Raw genomic sequence first — 27,318 nt, forward strand, 5'->3', positions numbered from 1 at the left:
GACATCCACCCCCTTGAAAGGGGTGGGTAAACATACAAACAACCCGGAGCAGCCAACAGGTGTATCCATCAGCTGCTCGCTAGTTGGCGTTTGTTGTGGCCGTTGCCATGGTCAGAACCCCGTGGCCACTACCAAATTGTATGGAAGAAAATTGTCAGTATACAGAATGGAGGACTATGCACCAAGTCGTTATAAAATGCTCGAGAAAATCGGTGAAGGCGTCCATGGATGCGTCTTTAAGGCCATCGATTTGCAGCGCAACAAGGATGTGGCCATTAAAAAGGTTGCTCTGAAAAACAAATTCGGAAACATAGCATTGAATACACTGAGGGAAATTAAAACCTTGCAGCTCTGCAAGTCGGAATACGTAGGTTGCTTTGCATTTAAATATATACAGAAAAGTAATGACTTTCTTTTAGATCCTGGATATTATTGACATATACCCGGATCTTACTGGGCTTTCCTTGGTGTTGGAGTATCAGCCCGACACCCTGTACAGTCGATTGAAAAGCGAGGTAAATCCCTTAAGCCGCCAGCAGGTCCGAAAATTTGCCCACCAAATGTTCAAAGGTATCGCCTATCTCCATGAAGCCGGACTCATGCACAGGGACATTAAGCCAGCTAACTTATTGATTTCTGAGGCGGATGTATTGAAGATAGCCGACTTTGGTCTGGCTCGTTTATACTTTCCGGACGAAGAATCGCGGCTGTATTCACCCCAGGTTTCGACCAGATGGTATCGGGCTCCAGAGATTCTTTGGGGTAGCCAGAAATACAGCACCGGGGTTGACATGTGGGCAGCAGGTGGGTAGATGCTTATTTTAAGATAAATGTATTAATATCCTTCTTTTAGGCTGTGTGGTGGCGGAGATGCTGCGCGGTGTACCCTTGTTTGCGGGAACAACCGACATAGAGCAGTTGGCCATCATTATCCGAACCCTTGGCAGTCCGCGACTCAATCAGTGGCCAGAATTGACCTCTCTGCCGGACTATAGTAAGATACGGTGGGTAATTGCACGTACATGTTGCCATGCCTTTTTACGTGTCTCCATCTCTTCAGATTTCCAAACTCTGTGGGAATACACTGGGACAACCTATTTCCCAGCTGCACCCACGCCGTTGAAATCAATCTCGTGTCCAATCTTGTGGTCTACAATCCCAAAAACAGGCTAAAAGCCAGCGAGGTTAGTAAAAAAAATTGTGGTAAAGTGCTAATAAAAAATTTGTGTTACTTTGCAGGCTGTGGAACACAATTATTTTCAGTAGATTTAAACATACATATATTATCAAAATAAACAACTTCTTGACAAAAAAATTAGGTGTCTTTCATTGGTCACTTTTATCCCCGCCCTGATTTAAATATTTTTTAGGGTGGCATCGCTGCTCTACAATCGGTTTAGGTGAAATTCTATAAACGAAAGGAACTAGTTCCGACTTCATCATAAACCAATTTTTCCCCTCGATACAACAGGCTGCCAAAAATTTTATCGAAACTTTGGCGGGATGGCGATGATCAGGATCGATGAATAAAAGTTTCCGTCCCATCGCCATTTTGCGATAATGGGGATCGATGGTTGAAAGTTCCCAGATTCTTAAGAGGTATCCAAGCTGAGAATCCAATGTATGTTTATTAAAATATAGCGTTCGCAATAGACATTAAACCTTCGAAATCAAATTTTACCGCATTCTGAATGCTGCAAAAAATTTTATCGAAACTTTGGCGGGATGGCGATGATGGGGATCTATGGAGTAAAGTTTCCAGATTCTGTAGAGGTATTCAAGTTGAGCATTCGATGTCTGTTAATTTAAATAAAGCGTTCGCAATGGACATAAAACCTTCAAAATCAGTTTTTTTCTACCTTCTGAATGCTACCAAAACAGGGGGGCACAAGCTTTTATAGATCCATATTTACCAACTTTAGTAGCCGTTTTTTTTTGCCAAAATCCCTAAAGGTCATTTCATAGTTTAGAATAAAAGGCGATAAATTAAATAGGTTTACTTCTACATTGATCTTTTTAATTATTGAGTGTAATGTAGTACAGTAATAAGGAGATCTTACGAACTAATTGGCTTAAATGCAAGTCAGTGTCCAAGAAGGCACTATTTCAATTAAACTAGCTAAAACTATCACAGGCAGAACAGTAACTACGCACTAGAAGACTACAACTACAACTATGCATCTAGGAACTTTTGATCCTTGGCTACCGTAAAACCGCACAGAAAGAATGAAAAATCTTATATTGATTTAATTGGAAAACTGGCACAGAAGTTCCTAAGGCATTTTAAGTTGGGATCTTGATCTTTTGTTGCCAATTTAAGTGTTAATCATACGGATTAACTTTCGAATCTTTGGGTCCTGCTCCGCGAATTCACCTAAGCTTTAACATTTCGAAAGTTCTGTGGCCTGCAAGAAATTCTTTTAAAAATAAACCTTCCATGATGGGCATTTGTTTCTGTCCGATTTGATTATCGGCTGGGGTGGCTCTGCGGCATGTTGAGCTCCCAGAGCTTCATGTTGTTGTCGAGGACCTCGTGGAACCAGCTCTCCTTCTGAGGCTGCTCCCGGAAAACGGGATTCAGCGCCTTGAGGTCAAGCTGCAGGATGGCGTCGTTGCCCAGTAGCTTGTCCAGTGATCGCAATAGGGTTCTGTTTCCATGGAGTTTCATTATAGTCTGGTACTTGACCAAATAGTACTCGTACTGCAGCTTACGCTTGGCCCAGCCTTCCACGGTGGCATTGGCGCTGGCGGACCGAATCTGCCCCAGATGCTCAGCAAACCAAGGGGCAAAATAGTTGTAAAGGTCCAACTTGGAAAGGCCGTTCAGGCCCTTACTCTTGATTCGCTCCTTGATCATGCGGTAGTTCTTACGGCTGAACACAAACACCTGGTAGAGCGAATTCCCTGTCGTGTAGGAATTCACGTAGTGGGTGCCAATTTTGTCCATGAAGGACATTGCGGAGGAGATATTGCCGATCTCCAGCTGATCAATTTGGGTCTGCACATCGGGAACCACTTCTTGGTGGACAGGAATCGCAGACTTTAGACGACCGGTCTCTCGGTTGCGCACTGCCCTGACAAGAACGTAGGAATAGTCTCCTTGGATGAAGGAGGTGTTAATGCCCAGCTTTTTGGCCGCGTTCTCCGGAAACCAGCCACCCGTAAACGCCTCCCAAGGTTTGTCCATTCGTTCGATGGAAAAGTCCCGAAAATAGGCCTGGAATAACTGACGCCGATTGTCACAGAACTCCATATGGAAGTCCCCATGGAAGATTCCTGGCGTAGTATCCTCATGGCTTTCCGTCAGGCCGCTAAGGTTCTAAAATAAAACACATTGGGTCGATTATAAAAGTGATTTTCTTTTTTAATCAAAAAACTTACCCTGTATACATTTTTCGTGGGCTCCTTAAAGACCCACCGTTCAGGATCCTCCATGTCGTTTAGGGGTATCACTCGCATCGAGATGCTGAGGTAGCCGTATCGCAGGAATATATTGATGGCCTTGCCGATCCTTAGCTGAGATTCGCGACTGCCGGGAGAGCCACTGGCCAGAAGCACCAGTGTCACAAGCCAGAACAGACCCGGCCGCGGGCTGGGGCTCGGGCGCGGGCTCATAGCTTCTTAGCATGCAAGGAAAAACTAGAAGAAAATAAGTTATTGGCTTAAAATGAATTTTTCCCATTATGAAAATAAAGTAAACTATGCAAGCAACAAGCGAACTCATCTCAAACCCCATTTCATTCAGGCTTGGTGTATAATTGAACATTAAATAGTACTAATAACTTAACAAAATTAAAAAGCGGGAATAACTAGTTTCAATCAAAGTCCACATAGATGTTTAGAATAAATGAGATTTCTGTTATTGTTTTTTTCGCTTCAAATTAAACAGTTTTATGTGCACATTTTAGTAAAATTTAGCAACAATTTAAAAGTGCATATGTTATAATACAAAGTACGTCAAAAAGGGTTAAGTCTCGACAATGACTACAATAAACAAAAACTAATTGCTATGCACTAAAACTCATGACAAAACAAGTTAAATGCAACTTTTCCGACCGTCCATAACAAGCCATTTTCCATTCAACAATTAACGTGTAAACGCACCATTTGTACCAATTTCCAAATAATTTAGTCTAGACTACTGAAGGGATTACGTTTAAATATTGATCATCTAACTATATCGGAGGGTTAACTATTCAGCTATAATTGCAGGGCCGACAAGTTTGCTTTTAACTCCGTAGCCTATAAGCCGGGTGATAATTTATGCGGGCTCTAATTGACCCTGAACCTTCGGTAGCGCTGAACTTGAACCGTTGAGCTGCGAGTAGATCCGAGTTGAGCCGAGTTGAGTTCAGTAAAGGCCAGCTGGCTGGCTGGCTGGTTGGCGATGAGCAGCTCATACTCCGATCGCCTTAAGTGGCTGCAATTATCCCCCAAAGAGGCACGGGTCATAAACAGCGCTACAAAGTAAAGCCATCAAAATTGGTTCGGTTGTCTTGAAGTTTGACTTGCAAATTATTTCCTAAACATAAACGAAAAAAAGCATTTTGCATGCCTCGTAACCGTTTTTTCTTGTTGGCCCACTCGGCCGCAGACCGGTTTATCCGTTCGCCAATTTTTCACAAGTGATTATGGCCAAGCGAGGAAGCCGCAAAACACAAAACACACAACACAACACACGGCCAGCACTGGCCAAATGCAAGTCAGAAATTAGCCCGGCCCAGTAGACATTCTAACAACATTGCGAGGCAACTTTTAATTCGAGCCGTTATCAGCCGCAGCGACGTGTTTGTCCGACCAAAAAATAAATGCGAATAAATAGATACATGAAACAGAGAAAAAATAACAAAATATACACAAAGGTTAGCCGGGTGTTAGCCACGTTCGTGAGTCACACCTGTCGCACTAATTCGAGGCAGTCGAGCGCAACGGTAGCCAAACGGCAGCCGTCGAAAAACAGCCATGATGACACTTCAATTGTTAACAATTTAAGTGAACCATAATATCTGGGCGACGTCTAACCTGTCCGGCGGGAAAAAAAAAAACTAAATGTGCGACAGGAAGTGAAACCCTGAATAGAACAAAGGTTGAAAAACTGAAACCCATTCATCTCCCTTTATCGCGATAAGCGATTATATGGCACACCTCGGATGCTTGGATTCCAGAAAAGGCGGCAGTCATTGCATTTTTTTGTGGACACTGTGTACTATATATAGTATTCCACTATCAGTAGAAATGATGGCATCAAACTTGGCCCCAAGCACTGGACCTTAGAGATAATGGAGCCGCGCTTAAATCCGATTCCCAAGGCAGCACATGGCGTTTTCAAAATTCTAGCAAACATTTGATACCTCTAATGAGCTTAGAGAGCTCCATGGCAAAGTGAGGGTCCCAGTTGCCAAACTTGAGCCGTAAAGCCAGAGCCCCACTTGAGGGGCACATGTTATGTGACATAATGATAGTTAGTATTGGAGGTATTTACAATAGCGGACGCATAACCTTGTGCAAAAGACCCAAAACAAAAATAAAAGCCGCAAACCGGAGTTCGAGATGAAGAAGACGGATTGAATCAAAAATTCAATGTGCGCACTCGGACTCCAAAACCAAAGGCAACTTAAATCAACTCGTTCAACTGTGACTCCCACTGCACAGAGAGAAAATAAGTTTGAGTTTTCCATCGACTGAAGGGTTCGGAGGCTATTAGACAGGGGTCTCGGCCTTAGATTATGGGATGTCTTGCAGAGCTCTATCTCAAATACCCAGAGCCAGGCTCATTCTTCTTTACAAAACATTTTCTCACTGTGCATTCGTAGACTGCTAGAGCGAAGCTCAGCCAATTGGGGATTCTTTATGCGCATTTTATGAGCCTTCTGTGGTCCGGTGGTTTCTGGACGAAGGGCACATCACTTTAGTGGCTATATGAGACAGAAGGCGCATGAGGTCTGCAGTTCATAAGCCGTGCTTAATTTTATGCTTGCCCCGTTTGTGTAGCCTCTTGGGTTTCCTTGAGCGGTGTTAAACAAAAGTTGTCTGACTGCGACTGCGACTGCTGCTATATTCGTTTTGCTTAGTTATTTCTTATTTACCTGGTCGAGAACTCGGATTGAAATTGACGTAACCGAAAAATCCACGATCAGATCGACAGAAGCTCACAGCCGTATCTGCGAGATGCGCCAAGACTGAGACTAAAGTCTCTAAAGAGCCTCCGGAGTGTAGCCTTATCACTTGGTTAGCGGCACTTGTTATAGAAATTATAAATTATATTTCGTAGCCGCGAAGCTTGTGGGTCAGAGTTCGCCGCATGGCGCCCTCGAATGATAAGAGAATGGCTAAATTTAGATTGTGTATCGAGTTTCGGTTGTGCTGCGCTATTGGGTTTCCGAAACCCCAGACACTGAAACTAGCACCAAAACACACCGCACACACACCGAGCACACACTGTGACGTGATGTGTCTTCAATTGCAATCAAAAAGCCGGAATCCGAGTCCAAAAACGCAACCGCATCTAAGGCACCTCACGCTCCACGAAACGCGAGCAGCTCGATCAGCACAACCTAACCTCCGGGAGCTCGACTTCGCTGTGAGCACCGCCGACCATATATACTTATACTTATAGCTTCAGATACTTGTATCTGGCGATGCGGCAAGATACGAGTCGAGTATAAGTCGGCGAGCTCGAAGTTGGCGCGTTGCGCTCAGTTATCCGTTATCCACTACCCGGTTCGTTCCTACATTACCGGTTCGGAGAGAAAACTGGCTGCGACTATCAAAACTCGATCGCCGGAGAGCCAGGCGATCCACCAGCAACTGTTGTTGCACTTGGCCGGCAACATATGTTGCTGCTGCTGCAGCTGTTGCTGGTAAAATGTTGCGGTCGGCAAGCGCAGTTCAATGACCGGAAATGGAAGTGGTTCTACTCCTCCGACTCCGACTTCGACTTCGACTCGAACGGTTATGGCTAGGGCCAATGCTAATGTCCGGCTGCCTGGCACCAATATCTATTGTTGACATCTGCCGTCCCGGGGAGACACAGTTCTTCCGCTTATTAAATTTCCCGGCACGTTTCTGGAGGGGCTCCACGAAATGATTGCAGTTTTTGGTTTGCGCAAGACCTGAATAAAAGCCAGAATGTTGTAATCAAAAACTTTTGGTACTTGGTGCTGGGCATTTGGTCCAAAAGCCAAGCACTACAAGCACAAAAAGTGATAGCCGGAATAAAAACGAAAGTATCAAATTCGCTTTACCTTGAAAATAAGCAAACAAATTTGGGTCAAGCTTTTGGGCAGACTGCGACAGTGTTTGAAGTTTAATGGTCGTGTTTAATGTTTCAATTAGAAGATACAGATGCAAAAGTATCTCGTGGGTAGCCATGGCTGCAGGGCATCCGCTTGTCACGTTGCCTTGGCTTTTTGACTCTCCATTGGGGACTTCTGCGAAATTCTGACTTCTGACCGATGGCTTTCGTAGAAAAGCACGACTCTGGGGGCCGGGATGGAGGAGGGAACTTCCGCCACACAAAAGCTCAAGTTGAAATTGTATCTCTCGTATATTTTCTGCTTTTTGTTTTCAGTTTTCTGTTTAAATATATCGGTATATGTAGAAGTTGTTTTATTAAGTTTGTCTGGTTTGTCTTTGCTGCATGCACAATTGAAAAGATGTGTATTTAAAATTCGGTATTTCAGTGTTTATTCGCTTTTATTTAATTCGCATTTCCGCCTCTCATTCATTCGGTTCAGTTTGTTCTGTTTCATTTTGAATTTTATTATTTAATCCCATGTTTAAACTATGTATATATAATGACATTTTTATCATTTACTTTAAATGATATTTACTAACCGGCCTCTGTACGCCCCGAATAGATCGACCGACCAATCGATCAATCGACTCCACTCTTTTCATTTATTTCATTTCATTTATTTTAACAACAATTCACTCAATTAGCTCAAATCGCGTCAATCTACACATATTGACATTGGAGATCATAAGCATTATCAACTCAGCATCATCGTCATCGTCATCGTTATCGTTATCGTTACCGTTATCATTGCCCTTCGTTAACTTCTAATGAAATTAGAGAAAAATTCTAATTCATTTGGTTTCCGCGTTCATCATGTTCATCATTCCATTTTCTTTATGTAATATCAACAATAAATTTTTACTTAATCTTAGGGTGAAATTATTCTTAGAGTACAGCTACAATCTGCTCGCATCGGCTAAGAAAAAAGGATCAATTAAAAATACGAAACGAATCCTTCGAAATCCTAGCTTCTTGTCTGCTTTTCTTCCCTCTCAATACCTTTCAACCTTCCTATATCGTAAAATATTAGATTTTGATTTGAGCATTCTCCTAATCATTTCTCCTGACTCTCCGCTTCTCCTCCTCTACTGATTTTTCTTTTTATTGGTGTTTTTTGGCACACCCAGCCCTCTGCTTCGACGGGGGAGCCCATTTCTCCAGCCTCACCGTCTTTAAGGTATAATTAATAATACTCTTAGTTAATTTGGCCACTCGGCTTCTTTTGTGGTTGTGGGTAGGTAGTTAGTTCTTTTCATTTTTGGTTTTCGGGTAGGATCGGTTGTTAGATTTTGGGATACACTTCTATGATTTGCATTGCATTCTCTTGCCTCCTCTGAACCAAAAATACGTTTGCCCAGCGTGTCTAACGATAATACTCTATGCAAAATTGTTCAACCATTTTGAAACCATAGAATTGTTCTGGATATACGTACGTTGTGGTTGCTGTGTGGTTGGGAAATTCAAGTGGGCTGTGTGGTTTTGGTTGTTGTTGTGGGCTTGAACTAAGCGGTTTCTCATTTAGTTAAATACTAAGTTCAATTTCTCAACTTAGTGATAAGTGATTGCATGTGCACTCCGTAGACGATATCTAAATTCAGTTTTCCTTCGTTTCGTTTAAGGGGACGGGCGGGGAGGGGCAGGGGGGGGATGTATCTGTCAGATACCTACAGCAAGGAAAAATGCTAAAGAGTCTCGAGGCTGCGGTCTAAGCTGCACCAAAAAAAAGTCAGGGTGGTTTGCTGCTGATTGCTAAGACATTGTAACGAACAGTCATGGCGCGAGAATCCTGTACTGACAAATTCGGGTGAGACGGGAGGTGCACGCTGTCGCCGGCCTAGACCTCGTCGGCTAGTGGGTGGGTCCCTCTAAAACTCCTCTCTCTCCCTACAGGATCCCTGCTGTCCATCATAGAATCTCGAATTTGATCGAACGCGTGCCTCGCCTGTCGAACAGCGCAGGCTTACCAATCCACTCTCTCAAAAACTTTCGGCCCGCAAGCGGTCCAAGGTAGCCCCCTGGATCGATCAGGTGACGGCATGGCGGCTGCAAATCAGACTCGGCTGTACTTTCTTAGCACATTATAAACATTTTATTACTTCTAATCCACATTCTAATCCACCCTTAACTCCTAACCTTACAATCTTAACCTAACTGCTAAACTTCATTCGATATCTCTTAAAACTAGGGTATAGGTACTAAATTACAACAAAACTTCAATCAAAATCTCTTAAATCTGAGGCATAGGAACTAAATTACAGCGAAACTTCAATATTCAAACATTAGAGAATCTTAATTGCAACAATTTGGCAATAAAACCCGTAAAGAGAAGGTTGGATGTCTTCACACCCGCTAACCTGCACGCCCGCGTGAGAAAATTCGCGTGAGGGACGTGGGATGGAATCGGGGTTCCGGCCCCTGAGCTTGGGAGCGACGAGATGACTTATTTGCTTATACTGATTCAGACTACCGCTGTAGACTCAACGCGTGGATCATGCCCGAGCTTGGGATTCTCCAAAGGATGCAGACGGCAACGAATGATTCTACCTCGGGGAAATTTAACTATGTTTTCTCACTCACCACTTCGTCCTGTTGTTGCGATGATGAAAGCGCTTTCCTCATGCCACCTGTAGGGGAGTGGTACAAAATTTAAGGGTCGCCAGATGCTTCCCGATATTCTTAAGACTAACAAGGAAAGAGTCTCTACGTCATCGCCTGCTCCTGGATCTGCCTTCTACTTCGGAGCAATCGCCGAACGCGAGTGGATTGCGGGCAGCAACAACAGTCTACGGCAATTTCACCACGAAGTCTGCTTTCTCCTCTATAGCTCTGCCAGCTCCTATGCTCCGTATTCGGGCGCACTTGCGCCGGCTCTTTCTAGAAACTCCTCTTTCAGAGCACGCGGTTGCCCGAAGTCCTCTCCGAGGGTTAGGTCAAAACCGCCTGCGTCGCTGGGATCGCCTCTTTGGTTCCTTCTTTTCGCTCCTTCGGTTGCTCCTGCGCGCTTCCTAATGCGGCGCAGCTCCCGCCGCGCTTGTGCCGGGCACGTGCCGCCCTCCTTCTCCTCGCTTTCGCTGGGGCCCACGGAGACAGCTACTCCAAGTTTCACTGCCCGTGGAGCACACCAATACGCCCACTCAGCCTTGATATTCGCCGAGTTCCTAAGCAAAACACCATCAAAATTTCCACCTAACCTCACTAACCAAGCTACACTCACCTAAGCGGGTTATTCCCGAGCTCTGCCACTAAAACTGTCTCGCTTTGTGCCCAACCGACGCTCTTCGCTGCGGATCGCCGTGCTCCAGATTCGGAGTCTGTATTCTCGGGTCCGTGTTCCTTCGAGTCCGCTTCGCACCGTTGCTGTCTTTTTGTTTTCCTCAATATCGCCTCGAATACCTTCGGTGTCGCCGGTTCACGTGGAAAAGAACGCAAGCTTCACGCCGCCATTCGGACCTACCTCACACCGGTTCGATCGTACATGATCCCCCCTGTCGCTGGGCTGCCAACTCCTGTAACTTTACCCCTATCGATATTTTTCGGCGTTGCCACCTCGACCATCTCTGCCTGCCTCTGTTACAGAATAGCCCCCTCTCAAGAGCTGGCTTAGGATCGCCATGGATCCTACACAGCTCAAACACAGAGGCAGGATTCACTGCCGTAAGTCCTTCGCATGGTACACTCCAACCAATCGTCCTTGCCTATCCTCTACCTCATAGGTCGCCTTGCCGGTCCTCTTTCTTATCCTAGCTTTGACATACTTAGGACCGAGTTTGGCACTATACCCAGTTGCAAAGTTACTCTGCTTAAAATTCCTACGGAAGACCTCTTGCCCATTCTGAAACTCAATGTCCCTCGCACGTGTATTGTACCGCCTCTCGTTCCTTTCGCCCTGCATCTCCAAAGCCTTCTGAGCTTGCTTACGAGCTATGTCCATGGAATCCTCCCTCGAGAGCAAAACACTCCTATCCTCCAGCAGACCTAATGCCCTCAACAGCTTGTACGAGCCTCCGGAACCCATAAACTGCTGTCCAAAAACTAGGTAGTACGGAGAAGCTCCTGTTCCCGAATGAACAGCTGTCCTCAGGGCGCAACAAATTTCGCTAAGCTGCTCATCCCAGTTCTTCTGATCTGTTTTCACGTAGGACCGAATCGCTGCTATCACGGATCTGTTCACCCGCTCTGACGCGTTCGCCTGCGGCGAATGTACCGCTGTGAAGACCTGCATTACTCGGTTCTCCCGCATCAAACCTCTAAACGCCTCCCCTTTGAATTGCGTCCCATTGTCCGACACTACCGTCTCCGGCACGCCAAACATATGGAACAGCTCCTGCTTCATATACTTGACCACTATATCAGCCGACAACTTCTTCACCGCCTTCAGAAAAACGAACTTGGTGTGGTGATCTAACACAATGAATATGCCCACATTTCCTGACCGTGACCTCGGGTATGGTCCCAGAAAATCAACATAAATCCTCTGGAAAAATCTCTGAGAATCGCCTACTCTGCCCATCGTGGGTCTCGTAACGCGGTTGGGTGCTTTCGTTTCCTTACACACCTCACACCTGCGGACATAGTCTCTTACATCATCCACCAAATTCGGCCAATAATACATACGCCGAATCCTCTCCAGCGTTTTATTGAAACCCCCGTGTGCGGCCATTGGACTGTCATGCGCCTCCTTCAAGACTTCCGGAATCACTTCCTTGGGTAGCCATAGCTTCCACGCGAATTGGTCAACCAAGCCCTCTTCCTGAACCAGCTTTGCCCTCCGAAAAACCTTTCCGTCCATGACTTTCAAATCCGGAGTCACGTCCTTATTGGCTTCCACCGTCTCCGCCAACGTCCTATAATCTCTGCTCTCGAAACACGGAGACTCATAGTCTACATCTAAGCCTGACACTTCGATCTCTTCGCCGTCGCCTTCGAAAACCCTAGATAGCGCATCCGGAACCGCGTGCAGCTTCCCTTTCCTATGTTCAAACTTGAACTTATAAGCTTGCAACTTGGCTGCCCACCGTCCCAGACGTGATCTTAAATCGGGCTGTGACATGAGCCACTGCAGCGACGCATGATCCGTAACCACGGTGAATCTATGCCCTTCGACATACGGTCTAAAACGGTTGATGCAGACAATCGCCGCCAGACACTCTTGTTCCGTGACGGAGTAGTTTTTTTGAGCCTTGCTCAACTTCCTTGAGACGAAGGCTATAGGATACTCGTCTCCTTTATCTCCCTCTGTTTTCTGGACGAGCACCCCCCCTATACCATGACTACTCGCATCGCAATGGATGAAAAATGGCTTCTCAAAATCAGGACTGTGTAGCACTGGGGCTTGGCACATTGCTTCCTTCAACTTTGTGAACGCCTCGATCCCCGCCTGCGTCATCGTAAACCTGCACTTAGGTCTCACTAGATCTGTCAGTGGAGCCGCTATGTCCGCATAGTTGCTTATAAATTTACTATACCACCCAGTCATCCCCAGAAAACTCCGCAATGCCTTCAGAGTACGTGGGATTGGGTATTCCACCATGGCTGATATCTTTTCCGGGTCTGTTCTGATGACTCCTTCACCAATCACGTGACCCAGATACCTAACCGATCGTACGCAGAAATGACTTTTCTCGACGTTTAATGTAAGCCCTGCCTGTCGGATGTGCTCAGCCACCGTCGTTAGGACTGACATATGCGCCTCAAAGGAATCTGAAACGACTAATAAGTCATCCAAATAGACGAAAACTTCGTTTCGCAGAGAGGCCGGAATGACTTTATCCATGAGCCGCGTCATCGTCTGTGATGCGTTGGACAATCCGAACGGCATCACAGTGAACTGATACAACGGCTTGCCTGGTACTGTGAAAGCTGTCTTGTCCCGCGAAGCGGTGTCCAAAGGAATCTGCCAATAGGCGTCCTTTAGATCCAAACTAGAGATGTAAACTGCCTTTGGAAGCCGGCTTAGAATCGCGTCGATCTGTGGTAAAGGATATGCATCTCCCTGCGTGAAGCTGTTCACCTTTCTGCAATCCAAACACAGTCGAACCTTCCCTGGCTTTTGGACTAACACCACTGGCGACGACCAAGCGCTCTCGGATTCCTCGATTACTCCTAACTTCAACATCCTTTCAACCTCCCCATATAACAGTCTCTCCACCGCTGGGGAGACGGGAAAATGTCTCTGCTTTACTGCTTTAGCCTTCCCCACCTCGATGCTGTGGCTGATTAGATGCGTCTTACCTAGACCTAACTTGGCAAAAGACGGGAATTGCTCTACTACTTCCCTTAGCCTAGCTTGCTGTGCTATCGTCAACTCGTGACAAACTGACACCTCGCTAACTTGGAACTCTGTCGGCAGAAGCTCAAAGCTGTTCCAAAAGTCGATGCCCAAATACAAATCCTGCCTAAGTGTAGGAACCAAGTACAGATTTTGACTTCTACATTGGTCCTTGAATCTGATCTCGGTTGTCACCTGCCCTATCACTTGCTGTTGTTGTCCATCGGCTGTATTTACAAATGTTCCTTTGCGATCGAACTCCGCTCCGCTCTTGATAAATCTCTCTGCCAATCTACCTCCCAAACAGCTGACTGCAGCTCCTGTGTCCAGCAACCCTAGGACTTTCTCTCCTAGGAGATAGACTTCCGCAAACGGACGCTTATCCGAACCCTTATACCTGATCGTCTCGATCTTCCTCAACGAACGCCAATAACATTTTAACCTATTCGTATTTCTAGATTTTCTTTTCTGATTAACTTCCAGCTTCTTACTTCCTATTACTTCATTTTCTTCTCTATCTAAATCTGTTTTTCTTATCGCTACCTTTATTAGATCTACTTGTCCTTGCCCTGTCCTAATTGAACACGCTGAGCTGGACGGTCTTGCGCGTTCACTCTCCCGTTTTTTATACAATTCGCACAAGACGGTTTATAAACATTAGGTGCTCCGCACCCGAAACAAAACACCTTGCGTTTTCCAGCACAGTCCTGATATCTGTGCCCCTCCTTTCTACAATTCCAACAAATGAGAGCCACCGCCTCGATGTCCAAGTCCTCATCGGTCGAAAACTCACTCGCGTCCTCCAATTCCATTCCCTCATTTACTTCCGCTACCACTTTTGCAGCCGGATAGCTCCTATGTTGACCTCTATCCTCTCGTCTAAACCCCTCACCGTTCGACTTCTTCGGATAGCTGGGCTTGCAAAAGCTGCTTTCGCGCCGTATTTCCTGCAAGAACCTTTCGCGACGCTTACAGACTTCTCTTAATTGACTGATCGATCGAATCGTGACATTCAGCAATTCATGTCGTATTTCGGGCCTCAGGTTTCTCCTCACAACTTCCACTATCGTGGTCTCGCTAAGGGGCGTTCCCAGCCCGTCCATTAATTGCTCTATTGCGTCGTAGAACGTGTCGAAGTCTTCCTTCTCGCGTTGCTTTCTATCCCTAATAGACTCGCGTATGTCCACATCCGACCGACTATCGCGGAAATGGTTCCTGAGAGCGTCGCACAATTCGCCCCATCTCATGCCTCTATTCGCTTTGTGGAAGCGCCAATAAAACTCCCCGGCCTTGCCATCGAATAGGAGACTTGCACTTCCGCAGAGTGCCGAGAAGTCGCTATCTAGTGTTTGGTGGGTTAGAGCCTCCACTCGATAGATAAAGTTGTCTACAGTCATGCCATCTGGACTTCCGCTAAACCTGATCTTCCAGCTATTTAGAATATGTCCTACCTTGTCGGGCCGATATGTCGAGCTTGCTGCTCCTTGCTGTCTCGTGTCGCCCCTAAGAATATCCCCTTGGTCTCGAATCCTTCTCTCATTATCCGAGAGTTCGCTAGGATATTCATTTCGCCCTGCCATCCGGTAATCTCTTTCTTCAGCTTCCCTTTCGGCTCTTTGCTGAAACAATCTCTCCATCTGAGTTGATAGTTGTTCTAACAAAGTTGACTGCATGGCTTGCACCGACTGAGACACCATTGAGCTCATTTCTGCCGTACTACCTAGGGACTCTGCTTGAGAACCTCCTTGGCTTGCGGCACCCGGTGAATCCGCCCTACGCAATTGCTGGCTTGTGCCTGCCGAAGACATTTCGCTCGCCGTTTGAGGCTTCTCAAAACAAACAACCTTGCAAGTTGGACAAGAAGCTTTGGTTTTCGCGTGAGTAGTTATGCATGACTTATGGAACTCATGCCCACATTTGGTTCTGGCCCTGCCTGTTGCCATCTCTTTGTTGCATAACATGCATATTGGCACCTTTTGGGGTGTCGCTGCCCCCTTCTCTGACTCTGCTGGGTTCATTATGATATCTCTATTTCCGATAATTCTGAAAAACTAACACTTATTTCGCTAACGAAAATTGTATTCCTGTAGACTATAATCAAACTATGCCTCTGTCTGATCTGTGCACCGCCAATGCGCCACCTCACTGTTTTTTCTTCTTCCTGATCCTAGGTTCCAACCACTTCGTTCAAGAGAACCGACAAAAAGAAAACCCCTCTACTCTTCCCTCGCCAGTCCTGCTGACTCCCAGGCCCTGCGAGGTCAATGCTTCGGACGTGGTTACCTGCTACTTTTGCCGATAAATTCCAAGCGTCCGACTCCTCCTTTGGGGAATGACGGGGTCCGCTGCTTTCTTAAGGCGTGGTCAGAACTCAACGAGTCTGCATTTCCGAACACCTGTTCAGCCCGCTTTCCCGTCTATGCGTTACTAGAAGACGTCTGTGTCCGTTTCGCGTGGCTAGACGATTCCTCTGCTCGCCTATATTCCAAAGCGCAAATCCGGATTCACCAAACTACCCCTAGCCTGTGAGGCTGCTGAAGCATCGTGGTCTACTCTGCTTTCTTTCGAAGTAGCATTCCAAGCGATGTTACTCTTAGATCCTGAATGTTTTGGTCGTGGTTAATGCCATGCCATTGTAACCAGCCGAAAAAAGTATATACTCAATATCTTTGCACTACATGGTTGCTGTTAGCCATCTCCTAAACCACATGGCCACTAAGTTGGGCGCCAGAAAATCTATGAGGAATTATTAAAAATAATTATAACTGTAACGAACAGTCATGGCGCGAGAATCCTGTACTGACAAATTCGGGTGAGACGGGAGGTGCACGCTGTCGCCGGCCTAGACCTCGTCGGCTAGTGGGTGGGTCCCTCTAAAACTCCTCTCTCTCCCTACAGGATCCCTGCTGTCCATCATAGAATCTCGAATTTGATCGAACGCGTGCCTCGCCTGTCGAACAGCGCAGGCTTACCAATCCACTCTCTCAAAAACTTTCGGCCCGCAAGCGGTCCAAGGTAGCCCCCTGGATCGATCAGGTGACGGCATGGCGGCTGCAAATCAGACTCGGCTGTACTTTCTTAGCACATTATAAACATTTTATTACTTCTAATCCACATTCTAATCCACCCTTAACTCCTAACCTTACAATCTTAACCTAACTGCTAAACTTCATTCGATATCTCTTAAAACTAGGGTATAGGTACTAAATTACAACAAAACTTCAATCAAAATCTCTTAAATCTGAGGCATAGGAACTAAATTACAGCGAAACTTCAATATTCAAACATTAGAGAATCTTAATTGCAACAATTTGGCAATAAAACCCGTAAAGAGAAGGTTGGATGTCTTCACACCCGCTAACCTGCACGCCCGCGTGAGAAAATTCGCGTGAGGGACGTGGGATGGAATCGGGGTTCCGGCCCCTGAGCTTGGGAGCGACGAGATGACTTATTTGCTTATACTGATTCAGACTACCGCTGTAGACTCAACGCGTGGATCATGCCCGAGCTTGGGATTCTCCAAAGGATGCAGACGGCAACGAATGATTCTACCTCGGGGAAATTTAACTATGTTTTCTCACTCACCACTTCGTCCTGTTGTTGCGATGATGAAAGCGCTTTCCTCATGCCACCTGTAGGGGAGTGGTACAAAATTTAAGGGTCGCCAGATGCTTCCCGATATTCTTAAGACTAACAAGGAAAGAGTCTCTACGTCATCGCCTGCTCCTGGATCTGCCTTCTACTTCGGAGCAATCGCCGAACGCGAGTGGATTGCGGGCAGCAACAACAGTCTACGGCAATTTCACCACGAAGTCTGCTTTCTCCTCTATAGCTCTGCCAGCTCCTATGCTCCGTATTCGGGCGCACTTGCGCCGGCTCTTTCTAGAAACTCCTCTTTCAGAGCACGCGGTTGCCCGAAGTCCTCTCCGAGGGTTAGGTCAAAACCGCCTGCGTCGCTGGGATCGCCTCTTTGGTTCCTTCTTTTCGCTCCTTCGGTTGCTCCTGCGCGCTTCCTAATGCGGCGCAGCTCCCGCCGCGCTTGTGCCGGGCACGTGCCGCCCTCCTTCTCCTCGCTTTCGCTGGGGCCCACGGAGACAGCTACTCCAAGTTTCACTGCCCGTGGAGCACACCAATACGCCCACTCAGCCTTGATATTCGCCGAGTTCCTAAGCAAAACACCATCAAAATTTCCACCTAACCTCACTAACCAAGCTACACTCACCTAAGCGGGTTATTCCCGAGCTCTGCCACTAAAACTGTCTCGCTTTGTGCCCAACCGACGCTCTTCGCTGCGGATCGCCGTGCTCCAGATTCGGAGTCTGTATTCTCGGGTCCGTGTTCCTTCGAGTCCGCTTCGCACCGTTGCTGTCTTTTTGTTTTCCTCAATATCGCCTCGAATACCTTCGGTGTCGCCGGTTCACGTGGAAAAGAACGCAAGCTTCACGCCGCCATTCGGACCTACCTCACACCGGTTCGATCGTACATGATCCCCCCTGTCGCTGGGCTGCCAACTCCTGTAACTTTACCCCTATCGATATTTTTCGGCGTTGCCACCTCGACCATCTCTGCCTGCCTCTGTTACAGAATAGCCCCCTCTCAAGAGCTGGCTTAGGATCGCCATGGATCCTACACAGCTCAAACACAGAGGCAGGATTCACTGCCGTAAGTCCTTCGCATGGTACACTCCAACCAATCGTCCTTGCCTATCCTCTACCTCATAGGTCGCCTTGCCGGTCCTCTTTCTTATCCTAGCTTTGACATACTTAGGACCGAGTTTGGCACTATACCCAGTTGCAAAGTTACTCTGCTTAAAATTCCTACGGAAGACCTCTTGCCCATTCTGAAACTCAATGTCCCTCGCACGTGTATTGTACCGCCTCTCGTTCCTTTCGCCCTGCATCTCCAAAGCCTTCTGAGCTTGCTTACGAGCTATGTCCATGGAATCCTCCCTCGAGAGCAAAACACTCCTATCCTCCAGCAGACCTAATGCCCTCAACAGCTTGTACGAGCCTCCGGAACCCATAAACTGCTGTCCAAAAACTAGGTAGTACGGAGAAGCTCCTGTTCCCGAATGAACAGCTGTCCTCAGGGCGCAACAAATTTCGCTAAGCTGCTCATCCCAGTTCTTCTGATCTGTTTTCACGTAGGACCGAATCGCTGCTATCACGGATCTGTTCACCCGCTCTGACGCGTTCGCCTGCGGCGAATGTACCGCTGTGAAGACCTGCATTACTCGGTTCTCCCGCATCAAACCTCTAAACGCCTCCCCTTTGAATTGCGTCCCATTGTCCGACACTACCGTCTCCGGCACGCCAAACATATGGAACAGCTCCTGCTTCATATACTTGACCACTATATCAGCCGACAACTTCTTCACCGCCTTCAGAAAAACGAACTTGGTGTGGTGATCTAACACAATGAATATGCCCACATTTCCTGACCGTGACCTCGGGTATGGTCCCAGAAAATCAACATAAATCCTCTGGAAAAATCTCTGAGAATCGCCTACTCTGCCCATCGTGGGTCTCGTAACGCGGTTGGGTGCTTTCGTTTCCTTACACACCTCACACCTGCGGACATAGTCTCTTACATCATCCACCAAATTCGGCCAATAATACATACGCCGAATCCTCTCCAGCGTTTTATTGAAACCCCCGTGTGCGGCCATTGGACTGTCATGCGCCTCCTTCAAGACTTCCGGAATCACTTCCTTGGGTAGCCATAGCTTCCACGCGAATTGGTCAACCAAGCCCTCTTCCTGAACCAGCTTTGCCCTCCGAAAAACCTTTCCGTCCATGACTTTCAAATCCGGAGTCACGTCCTTATTGGCTTCCACCGTCTCCGCCAACGTCCTATAATCTCTGCTCTCGAAACACGGAGACTCATAGTCTACATCTAAGCCTGACACTTCGATCTCTTCGCCGTCGCCTTCGAAAACCCTAGATAGCGCATCCGGAACCGCGTGCAGCTTCCCTTTCCTATGTTCAAACTTGAACTTATAAGCTTGCAACTTGGCTGCCCACCGTCCCAGACGTGATCTTAAATCGGGCTGTGACATGAGCCACTGCAGCGACGCATGATCCGTAACCACGGTGAATCTATGCCCTTCGACATACGGTCTAAAACGGTTGATGCAGACAATCGCCGCCAGACACTCTTGTTCCGTGACGGAGTAGTTTTTTTGAGCCTTGCTCAACTTCCTTGAGACGAAGGCTATAGGATACTCGTCTCCTTTATCTCCCTCTGTTTTCTGGACGAGCACCCCCCCTATACCATGACTACTCGCATCGCAATGGATGAAAAATGGCTTCTCAAAATCAGGACTGTGTAGCACTGGGGCTTGGCACATTGCTTCCTTCAACTTTGTGAACGCCTCGATCCCCGCCTGCGTCATCGTAAACCTGCACTTAGGTCTCACTAGATCTGTCAGTGGAGCCGCTATGTCCGCATAGTTGCTTATAAATTTACTATACCACCCAGTCATCCCCAGAAAACTCCGCAATGCCTTCAGAGTACGTGGGATTGGGTATTCCACCATGGCTGATATCTTTTCCGGGTCTGTTCTGATGACTCCTTCACCAATCACGTGACCCAGATACCTAACCGATCGTACGCAGAAATGACTTTTCTCGACGTTTAATGTAAGCCCTGCCTGTCGGATGTGCTCAGCCACCGTCGTTAGGACTGACATATGCGCCTCAAAGGAATCTGAAACGACTAATAAGTCATCCAAATAGACGAAAACTTCGTTTCGCAGAGAGGCCGGAATGACTTTATCCATGAGCCGCGTCATCGTCTGTGATGCGTTGGACAATCCGAACGGCATCACAGTGAACTGATACAACGGCTTGCCTGGTACTGTGAAAGCTGTCTTGTCCCGCGAAGCGGTGTCCAAAGGAATCTGCCAATAGGCGTCCTTTAGATCCAAACTAGAGATGTAAACTGCCTTTGGAAGCCGGCTTAGAATCGCGTCGATCTGTGGTAAAGGATATGCATCTCCCTGCGTGAAGCTGTTCACCTTTCTGCAATCCAAACACAGTCGAACCTTCCCTGGCTTTTGGACTAACACCACTGGCGACGACCAAGCGCTCTCGGATTCCTCGATTACTCCTAACTTCAACATCCTTTCAACCTCCCCATATAACAGTCTCTCCACCGCTGGGGAGACGGGAAAATGTCTCTGCTTTACTGCTTTAGCCTTCCCCACCTCGATGCTGTGGCTGATTAGATGCGTCTTACCTAGACCTAACTTGGCAAAAGACGGGAATTGCTCTACTACTTCCCTTAGCCTAGCTTGCTGTGCTATCGTCAACTCGTGACAAACTGACACCTCGCTAACTTGGAACTCTGTCGGCAGAAGCTCAAAGCTGTTCCAAAAGTCGATGCCCAAATACAAATCCTGCCTAAGTGTAGGAACCAAGTACAGATTTTGACTTCTACATTGGTCCTTGAATCTGATCTCGGTTGTCACCTGCCCTATCACTTGCTGTTGTTGTCCATCGGCTGTATTTACAAATGTTCCTTTGCGATCGAACTCCGCTCCGCTCTTGATAAATCTCTCTGCCAATCTACCTCCCAAACAGCTGACTGCAGCTCCTGTGTCCAGCAACCCTAGGACTTTCTCTCCTAGGAGATAGACTTCCGCAAACGGACGCTTATCCGAACCCTTATACCTGATCGTCTCGATCTTCCTCAACGAACGCCAATAACATTTTAACCTATTCGTATTTCTAGATTTTCTTTTCTGATTAACTTCCAGCTTCTTACTTCCTATTACTTCATTTTCTTCTCTATCTAAATCTGTTTTTCTTATCGCTACCTTTATTAGATCTACTTGTCCTTGCCCTGTCCTAATTGAACACGCTGAGCTGGACGGTCTTGCGCGTTCACTCTCCCGTTTTTTATACAATTCGCACAAGACGGTTTATAAACATTAGGTGCTCCGCACCCGAAACAAAACACCTTGCGTTTTCCAGCACAGTCCTGATATCTGTGCCCCTCCTTTCTACAATTCCAACAAATGAGAGCCACCGCCTCGATGTCCAAGTCCTCATCGGTCGAAAACTCACTCGCGTCCTCCAATTCCATTCCCTCATTTACTTCCGCTACCACTTTTGCAGCCGGATAGCTCCTATGTTGACCTCTATCCTCTCGTCTAAACCCCTCACCGTTCGACTTCTTCGGATAGCTGGGCTTGCAAAAGCTGCTTTCGCGCCGTATTTCCTGCAAGAACCTTTCGCGACGCTTACAGACTTCTCTTAATTGACTGATCGATCGAATCGTGACATTCAGCAATTCATGTCGTATTTCGGGCCTCAGGTTTCTCCTCACAACTTCCACTATCGTGGTCTCGCTAAGGGGCGTTCCCAGCCCGTCCATTAATTGCTCTATTGCGTCGTAGAACGTGTCGAAGTCTTCCTTCTCGCGTTGCTTTCTATCCCTAATAGACTCGCGTATGTCCACATCCGACCGACTATCGCGGAAATGGTTCCTGAGAGCGTCGCACAATTCGCCCCATCTCATGCCTCTATTCGCTTTGTGGAAGCGCCAATAAAACTCCCCGGCCTTGCCATCGAATAGGAGACTTGCACTTCCGCAGAGTGCCGAGAAGTCGCTATCTAGTGTTTGGTGGGTTAGAGCCTCCACTCGATAGATAAAGTTGTCTACAGTCATGCCATCTGGACTTCCGCTAAACCTGATCTTCCAGCTATTTAGAATATGTCCTACCTTGTCGGGCCGATATGTCGAGCTTGCTGCTCCTTGCTGTCTCGTGTCGCCCCTAAGAATATCCCCTTGGTCTCGAATCCTTCTCTCATTATCCGAGAGTTCGCTAGGATATTCATTTCGCCCTGCCATCCGGTAATCTCTTTCTTCAGCTTCCCTTTCGGCTCTTTGCTGAAACAATCTCTCCATCTGAGTTGATAGTTGTTCTAACAAAGTTGACTGCATGGCTTGCACCGACTGAGACACCATTGAGCTCATTTCTGCCGTACTACCTAGGGACTCTGCTTGAGAACCTCCTTGGCTTGCGGCACCCGGTGAATCCGCCCTACGCAATTGCTGGCTTGTGCCTGCCGAAGACATTTCGCTCGCCGTTTGAGGCTTCTCAAAACAAACAACCTTGCAAGTTGGACAAGAAGCTTTGGTTTTCGCGTGAGTAGTTATGCATGACTTATGGAACTCATGCCCACATTTGGTTCTGGCCCTGCCTGTTGCCATCTCTTTGTTGCATAACATGCATATTGGCACCTTTTGGGGTGTCGCTGCCCCCTTCTCTGACTCTGCTGGGTTCATTATGATATCTCTATTTCCGATAATTCTGAAAAACTAACACTTATTTCGCTAACGAAAATTGTATTCCTGTAGACTATAATCAAACTATGCCTCTGTCTGATCTGTGCACCGCCAATGCGCCACCTCACTGTTTTTTCTTCTTCCTGATCCTAGGTTCCAACCACTTCGTTCAAGAGAACCGACAAAAAGAAAACCCCTCTACTCTTCCCTCGCCAGTCCTGCTGACTCCCAGGCCCTGCGAGGTCAATGCTTCGGACGTGGTTACCTGCTACTTTTGCCGATAAATTCCAAGCGTCCGACTCCTCCTTTGGGGAATGACGGGGTCCGCTGCTTTCTTAAGGCGTGGTCAGAACTCAACGAGTCTGCATTTCCGAACACCTGTTCAGCCCGCTTTCCCGTCTATGCGTTACTAGAAGACGTCTGTGTCCGTTTCGCGTGGCTAGACGATTCCTCTGCTCGCCTATATTCCAAAGCGCAAATCCGGATTCACCAAACTACCCCTAGCCTGTGAGGCTGCTGAAGCATCGTGGTCTACTCTGCTTTCTTTCGAAGTAGCATTCCAAGCGATGTTACTCTTAGATCCTGAATGTTTTGGTCGTGGTTAATGCCATGCCATTGTAACCAGCCGAAAAAAGTATATACTCAATATCTTTGCACTACATGGTTGCTGTTAGCCATCTCCTAAACCACATGGCCACTAAGTTGGGCGCCAGAAAATCTATGAGGAATTATTAAAAATAATTATAACTGTAACGAACAGTCATGGCGCGAGAATCCTGTACTGACAAATTCGGGTGAGACGGGAGGTGCACGCTGTCGCCGGCCTAGACCTCGTCGGCTAGTGGGTGGGTCCCTCTAAAACTCCTCTCTCTCCCTACAGGATCCCTGCTGTCCATCATAGAATCTCGAATTTGATCGAACGCGTGCCTCGCCTGTCGAACAGCGCAGGCTTACCAATCCACTCTCTCAAAAACTTTCGGCCCGCAAGCGGTCCAAGGTAGCCCCCTGGATCGATCAGGTGACGGCATGGCGGCTGCAAATCAGACTCGGCTGTACTTTCTTAGCACATTATAAACATTTTATTACTTCTAATCCACATTCTAATCCACCCTTAACTCCTAACCTTACAATCTTAACCTAACTGCTAAACTTCATTCGATATCTCTTAAAACTAGGGTATAGGTACTAAATTACAACAAAACTTCAATCAAAATCTCTTAAATCTGAGGCATAGGAACTAAATTACAGCGAAACTTCAATATTCAAACATTAGAGAATCTTAATTGCAACAATTTGGCAATAAAACCCGTAAAGAGAAGGTTGGATGTCTTCACACCCGCTAACCTGCACGCCCGCGTGAGAAAATTCGCGTGAGGGACGTGGGATGGAATCGGGGTTCCGGCCCCTGAGCTTGGGAGCGACGAGATGACTTATTTGCTTATACTGATTCAGACTACCGCTGTAGACTCAACGCGTGGATCATGCCCGAGCTTGGGATTCTCCAAAGGATGCAGACGGCAACGAATGATTCTACCTCGGGGAAATTTAACTATGTTTTCTCACTCACCACTTCGTCCTGTTGTTGCGATGATGAAAGCGCTTTCCTCATGCCACCTGTAGGGGAGTGGTACAAAATTTAAGGGTCGCCAGATGCTTCCCGATATTCTTAAGACTAACAAGGAAAGAGTCTCTACGTCATCGCCTGCTCCTGGATCTGCCTTCTACTTCGGAGCAATCGCCGAACGCGAGTGGATTGCGGGCAGCAACAACAGTCTACGGCAATTTCACCACGAAGTCTGCTTTCTCCTCTATAGCTCTGCCAGCTCCTATGCTCCGTATTCGGGCGCACTTGCGCCGGCTCTTTCTAGAAACTCCTCTTTCAGAGCACGCGGTTGCCCGAAGTCCTCTCCGAGGGTTAGGTCAAAACCGCCTGCGTCGCTGGGATCGCCTCTTTGGTTCCTTCTTTTCGCTCCTTCGGTTGCTCCTGCGCGCTTCCTAATGCGGCGCAGCTCCCGCCGCGCTTGTGCCGGGCACGTGCCGCCCTCCTTCTCCTCGCTTTCGCTGGGGCCCACGGAGACAGCTACTCCAAGTTTCACTGCCCGTGGAGCACACCAATACGCCCACTCAGCCTTGATATTCGCCGAGTTCCTAAGCAAAACACCATCAAAATTTCCACCTAACCTCACTAACCAAGCTACACTCACCTAAGCGGGTTATTCCCGAGCTCTGCCACTAAAACTGTCTCGCTTTGTGCCCAACCGACGCTCTTCGCTGCGGATCGCCGTGCTCCAGATTCGGAGTCTGTATTCTCGGGTCCGTGTTCCTTCGAGTCCGCTTCGCACCGTTGCTGTCTTTTTGTTTTCCTCAATATCGCCTCGAATACCTTCGGTGTCGCCGGTTCACGTGGAAAAGAACGCAAGCTTCACGCCGCCATTCGGACCTACCTCACACCGGTTCGATCGTACATGATCCCCCCTGTCGCTGGGCTGCCAACTCCTGTAACTTTACCCCTATCGATATTTTTCGGCGTTGCCACCTCGACCATCTCTGCCTGCCTCTGTTACAACATTGTCACGTGTAAAGTATCTCGAAAACTTGAAGCTGCTGCTTGTCTTGGGTGGTTACTGGGCCTGCTGTGGGTGTAAGATTTCAATTCAAGTCGAATCTAACAAAGCGATCTAACATCCGGATCTCATTCCGGCGCACTCTCTGGATTTGGATTCGCAATTTCTCCGTTCGCAATTTCTCCTCGACCCCATCCGGGGGTCACCTCGGTTAGTCGGTCTGTGCTTTGGCTGTGGGTTAAAAGGAAGCGCTCCGCTATATTTATTCTTATTGAACTTGACTGATTTTCAATGTATCCAACCTGAGTTTGAGTTGTTCGAAAAATATATATATGTGTGTGTATATATATTTCTCATTTTCCTACTTGTTTTTAATATCTCATTTTTATGTTTTTGTGTATACGCGTGTTCTGGGTGTGTGGGTGTTGCGTTGACCCGAAATCTCTTCGCGCCCTTAGCTAATTATTTTAATTCGTAATTGCTGTTAGTATGTGTGTGTTTAGTGCTCACTCTATGTTTTTTCATTTGTTTATTTTGCTTTTGCTTTTTATTTTTATTTTGCTTGAATTAAACGCTGCTGCAATTTATCATTTTGTTATATTTGATTGCAATTTTTATGTTTTTTTTGTTATCTTACTCATTTCTCATTGAATTCAATAAACGTCAACAATCTGGTAATTAGTTTCGTGTATATGCTGCTCATTTCTTCGAGTGTAAGTGGTGTGACTGGAATCTCTTTTGTTTTCTGTACCTATTCGTTATGTTTATTGCATTTAAAATGTGCACCTTACTCCTGCTCCTACTCCCTCCGTAAGTAATTAATTATTTATTACTTGGCTTGAAACACTTGAAATTGCTCACATCTCAACTCCTTGCTTGTTGCTGTTATGTTATGTCTCCTGTGTCTATTTTAATTATATTTAATTACGTAGTTTTCTCTATAATTTACTAACTCGTTCAACGCCGCTCTCCTCGCTCACAAGATTCTCGCCATTCTCGATAAATAATCTTCGAGTTAAAAACAATTTGGAGTGGAGTGCTTCGGTCTCGTCTGGGCCTTTCGATTCGTCCACCTCCACAGTTAACTTAGACACTAACAAGTGCAAGATTTACATAAGCGTTTAATGCTGTTCTGACTAAATGTCAATTAAAACATAAATACAACAAAACAATATAATAGTGGTAAAATAACACAATGAACGGAGGCCTTCTAAGGCCTCTTGGAATGGCAATACAATTGGCAATACAATCTGTGCCAGCCCCAATAGGGAGAAGCTCTCAAATCTCCTACCCTATCGGGGATGGCAAAGACCTTAAACACTTTTAAATTATTACAATTAAACGTAAACCATATAGAGGCAAATACAATTGGTTGTTTGACAATCAACACCTTTGTGTCTTGCGTTGCGACCGCAGTTCCCATAATACCCTTCCATACTTAAATTATATAGCTCGGCGCCAGGCGCCTCCTATCCTCACTGTCATCTTGTAGTGGTTGCTGTTGCATGTTGCATCTGTTGCTGTTGTTTGTGCCTTGGTAATACTTCACGGTGTCGTGGTGTGTGGTGTGGTGCGCTGTGGTGTCCTAGTGTGTCTTTTGGTGATGTGGTGCGTTTGTGCCTCAGTAGAGCGCCACATTGGAGGCCTGCGTGTAAGCGTCCCACTCGCAGTCACAGCCCTCGAGGCAGTCGGGGCATTCAAGCTCGCTGTCTTGTCAGTAGAGCCAGGACACTGGCACCCACTGCGGGGTGGTGTGCACCCTTTCGATGGCCGTCTCCAGAGTCGCAATCGTCTCGCTGATGTCGTTGTTCACAATGGTCAGGTCGAAGAAATGGCCGTACAACTGCCGCAGCATGTCCGACTCCTTGGCCAACCGCTCCAGGCTGCCATCGTAC

General features: G+C 47.0%; 3 protein-coding genes across 14 annotated transcripts in view; 1 reads left to right on the forward strand and 2 right to left on the reverse strand.

Annotated features, from left to right (window-relative positions):
* The first annotated feature begins 53 nt into the window (after positions 1-53).
* On the forward strand, positions 54-1,315 carry LOC6500824 (cyclin-dependent kinase 20). Its single transcript, XM_001953946.3, has 5 exons — positions 54-367; positions 420-804; positions 854-1,004; positions 1,061-1,184; positions 1,240-1,315. The coding sequence occupies exons 1-5, from the start codon at positions 167-169 to the stop codon at positions 1,264-1,266; spliced, it is 888 nt and encodes a 295-aa protein (XP_001953982.1). The 5' UTR covers positions 54-166; the 3' UTR covers positions 1,267-1,315.
* A 671-nt stretch (positions 1,316-1,986) lies between these two features.
* Positions 1,987-10,006, reverse strand: LOC6499758 (torso-like protein). 2 transcript variants are annotated; one of them, XM_032449689.2, is made up of 3 exons: positions 9,875-10,006; positions 3,382-3,639; positions 1,987-3,319 (listed from the first exon to the last, which is right to left on the reverse strand). In XM_032449689.2, exons 2-3 carry the CDS (start codon positions 3,613-3,615, stop codon positions 2,468-2,470), a joined length of 1,086 nt encoding a protein of 361 aa, XP_032305580.1. In that variant the 5' UTR covers positions 3,616-3,639; positions 9,875-10,006; the 3' UTR covers positions 1,987-2,467. The 2 variants fall into 2 exon arrangements, with proteins under 2 accessions (XP_032305580.1, XP_001953983.1); XM_001953947.4 differs by lacking the exon at positions 9,875-10,006 and adding an exon at positions 6,087-6,750.
* A 16,518-nt stretch (positions 10,007-26,524) lies between these two features.
* LOC6499757 (peripheral plasma membrane protein CASK) overlaps positions 26,525-27,318 on the reverse strand; it is a 35,458-nt gene continuing 34,664 nt past the window's right edge. For all 11 annotated transcript variants that reach the window (XM_044716429.1, XM_044716426.1, XM_044716427.1 and 8 more), the window contains one exon: positions 26,525-27,317. In XM_044716429.1, the coding sequence (XP_044572364.1) occupies positions 27,138-27,317 (180 nt within the window). In that variant the 3' untranslated portion in view covers positions 26,525-27,137. The remainder of the gene's footprint in view (position 27,318) is intronic.

The sequence above is a fragment of the Drosophila ananassae genome, chromosome 2L (assembly GCF_017639315.1).
Source record: "Drosophila ananassae strain 14024-0371.13 chromosome 2L, ASM1763931v2, whole genome shotgun sequence".
Lineage (NCBI taxonomy): Eukaryota > Metazoa > Arthropoda > Insecta > Diptera > Drosophilidae > Drosophila > Drosophila ananassae.

What these genes read in the sequence shown, in the direction of transcription:
- LOC6500824 (XM_001953946.3), top strand. Translation starts at nt 167, where the DNA reads ATGGAGGACTATGCACCAAGTCGTTATAAAATGCTCGAGAAAATCGGT. An exon ending in AGCTCTGCAAGTCGGAATAC is followed by an intron (nt 368 to 419) that starts GTAGGTTGCTTT and finishes ACTTTCTTTTAG; the next exon opens with ATCCTGGATATTATTGACAT. An exon ending in ACAGGCTAAAAGCCAGCGAG is followed by an intron (nt 1,185 to 1,239) that starts GTTAGTAAAAAA and finishes GTTACTTTGCAG; the next exon opens with GCTGTGGAACACAATTATTT.
- LOC6499758 (XM_032449689.2), bottom strand. Translation starts at nt 3,615, where the DNA reads ATGAGCCCGCGCCCGAGCCCCAGCCCGCGGCCGGGTCTGTTCTGGCTT. An exon ending in CCACGAAAAATGTATACAGG is followed by an intron (nt 3,320 to 3,381) that starts GTAAGTTTTTTG and finishes GTTTTATTTTAG; the next exon opens with AACCTTAGCGGCCTGACGGA.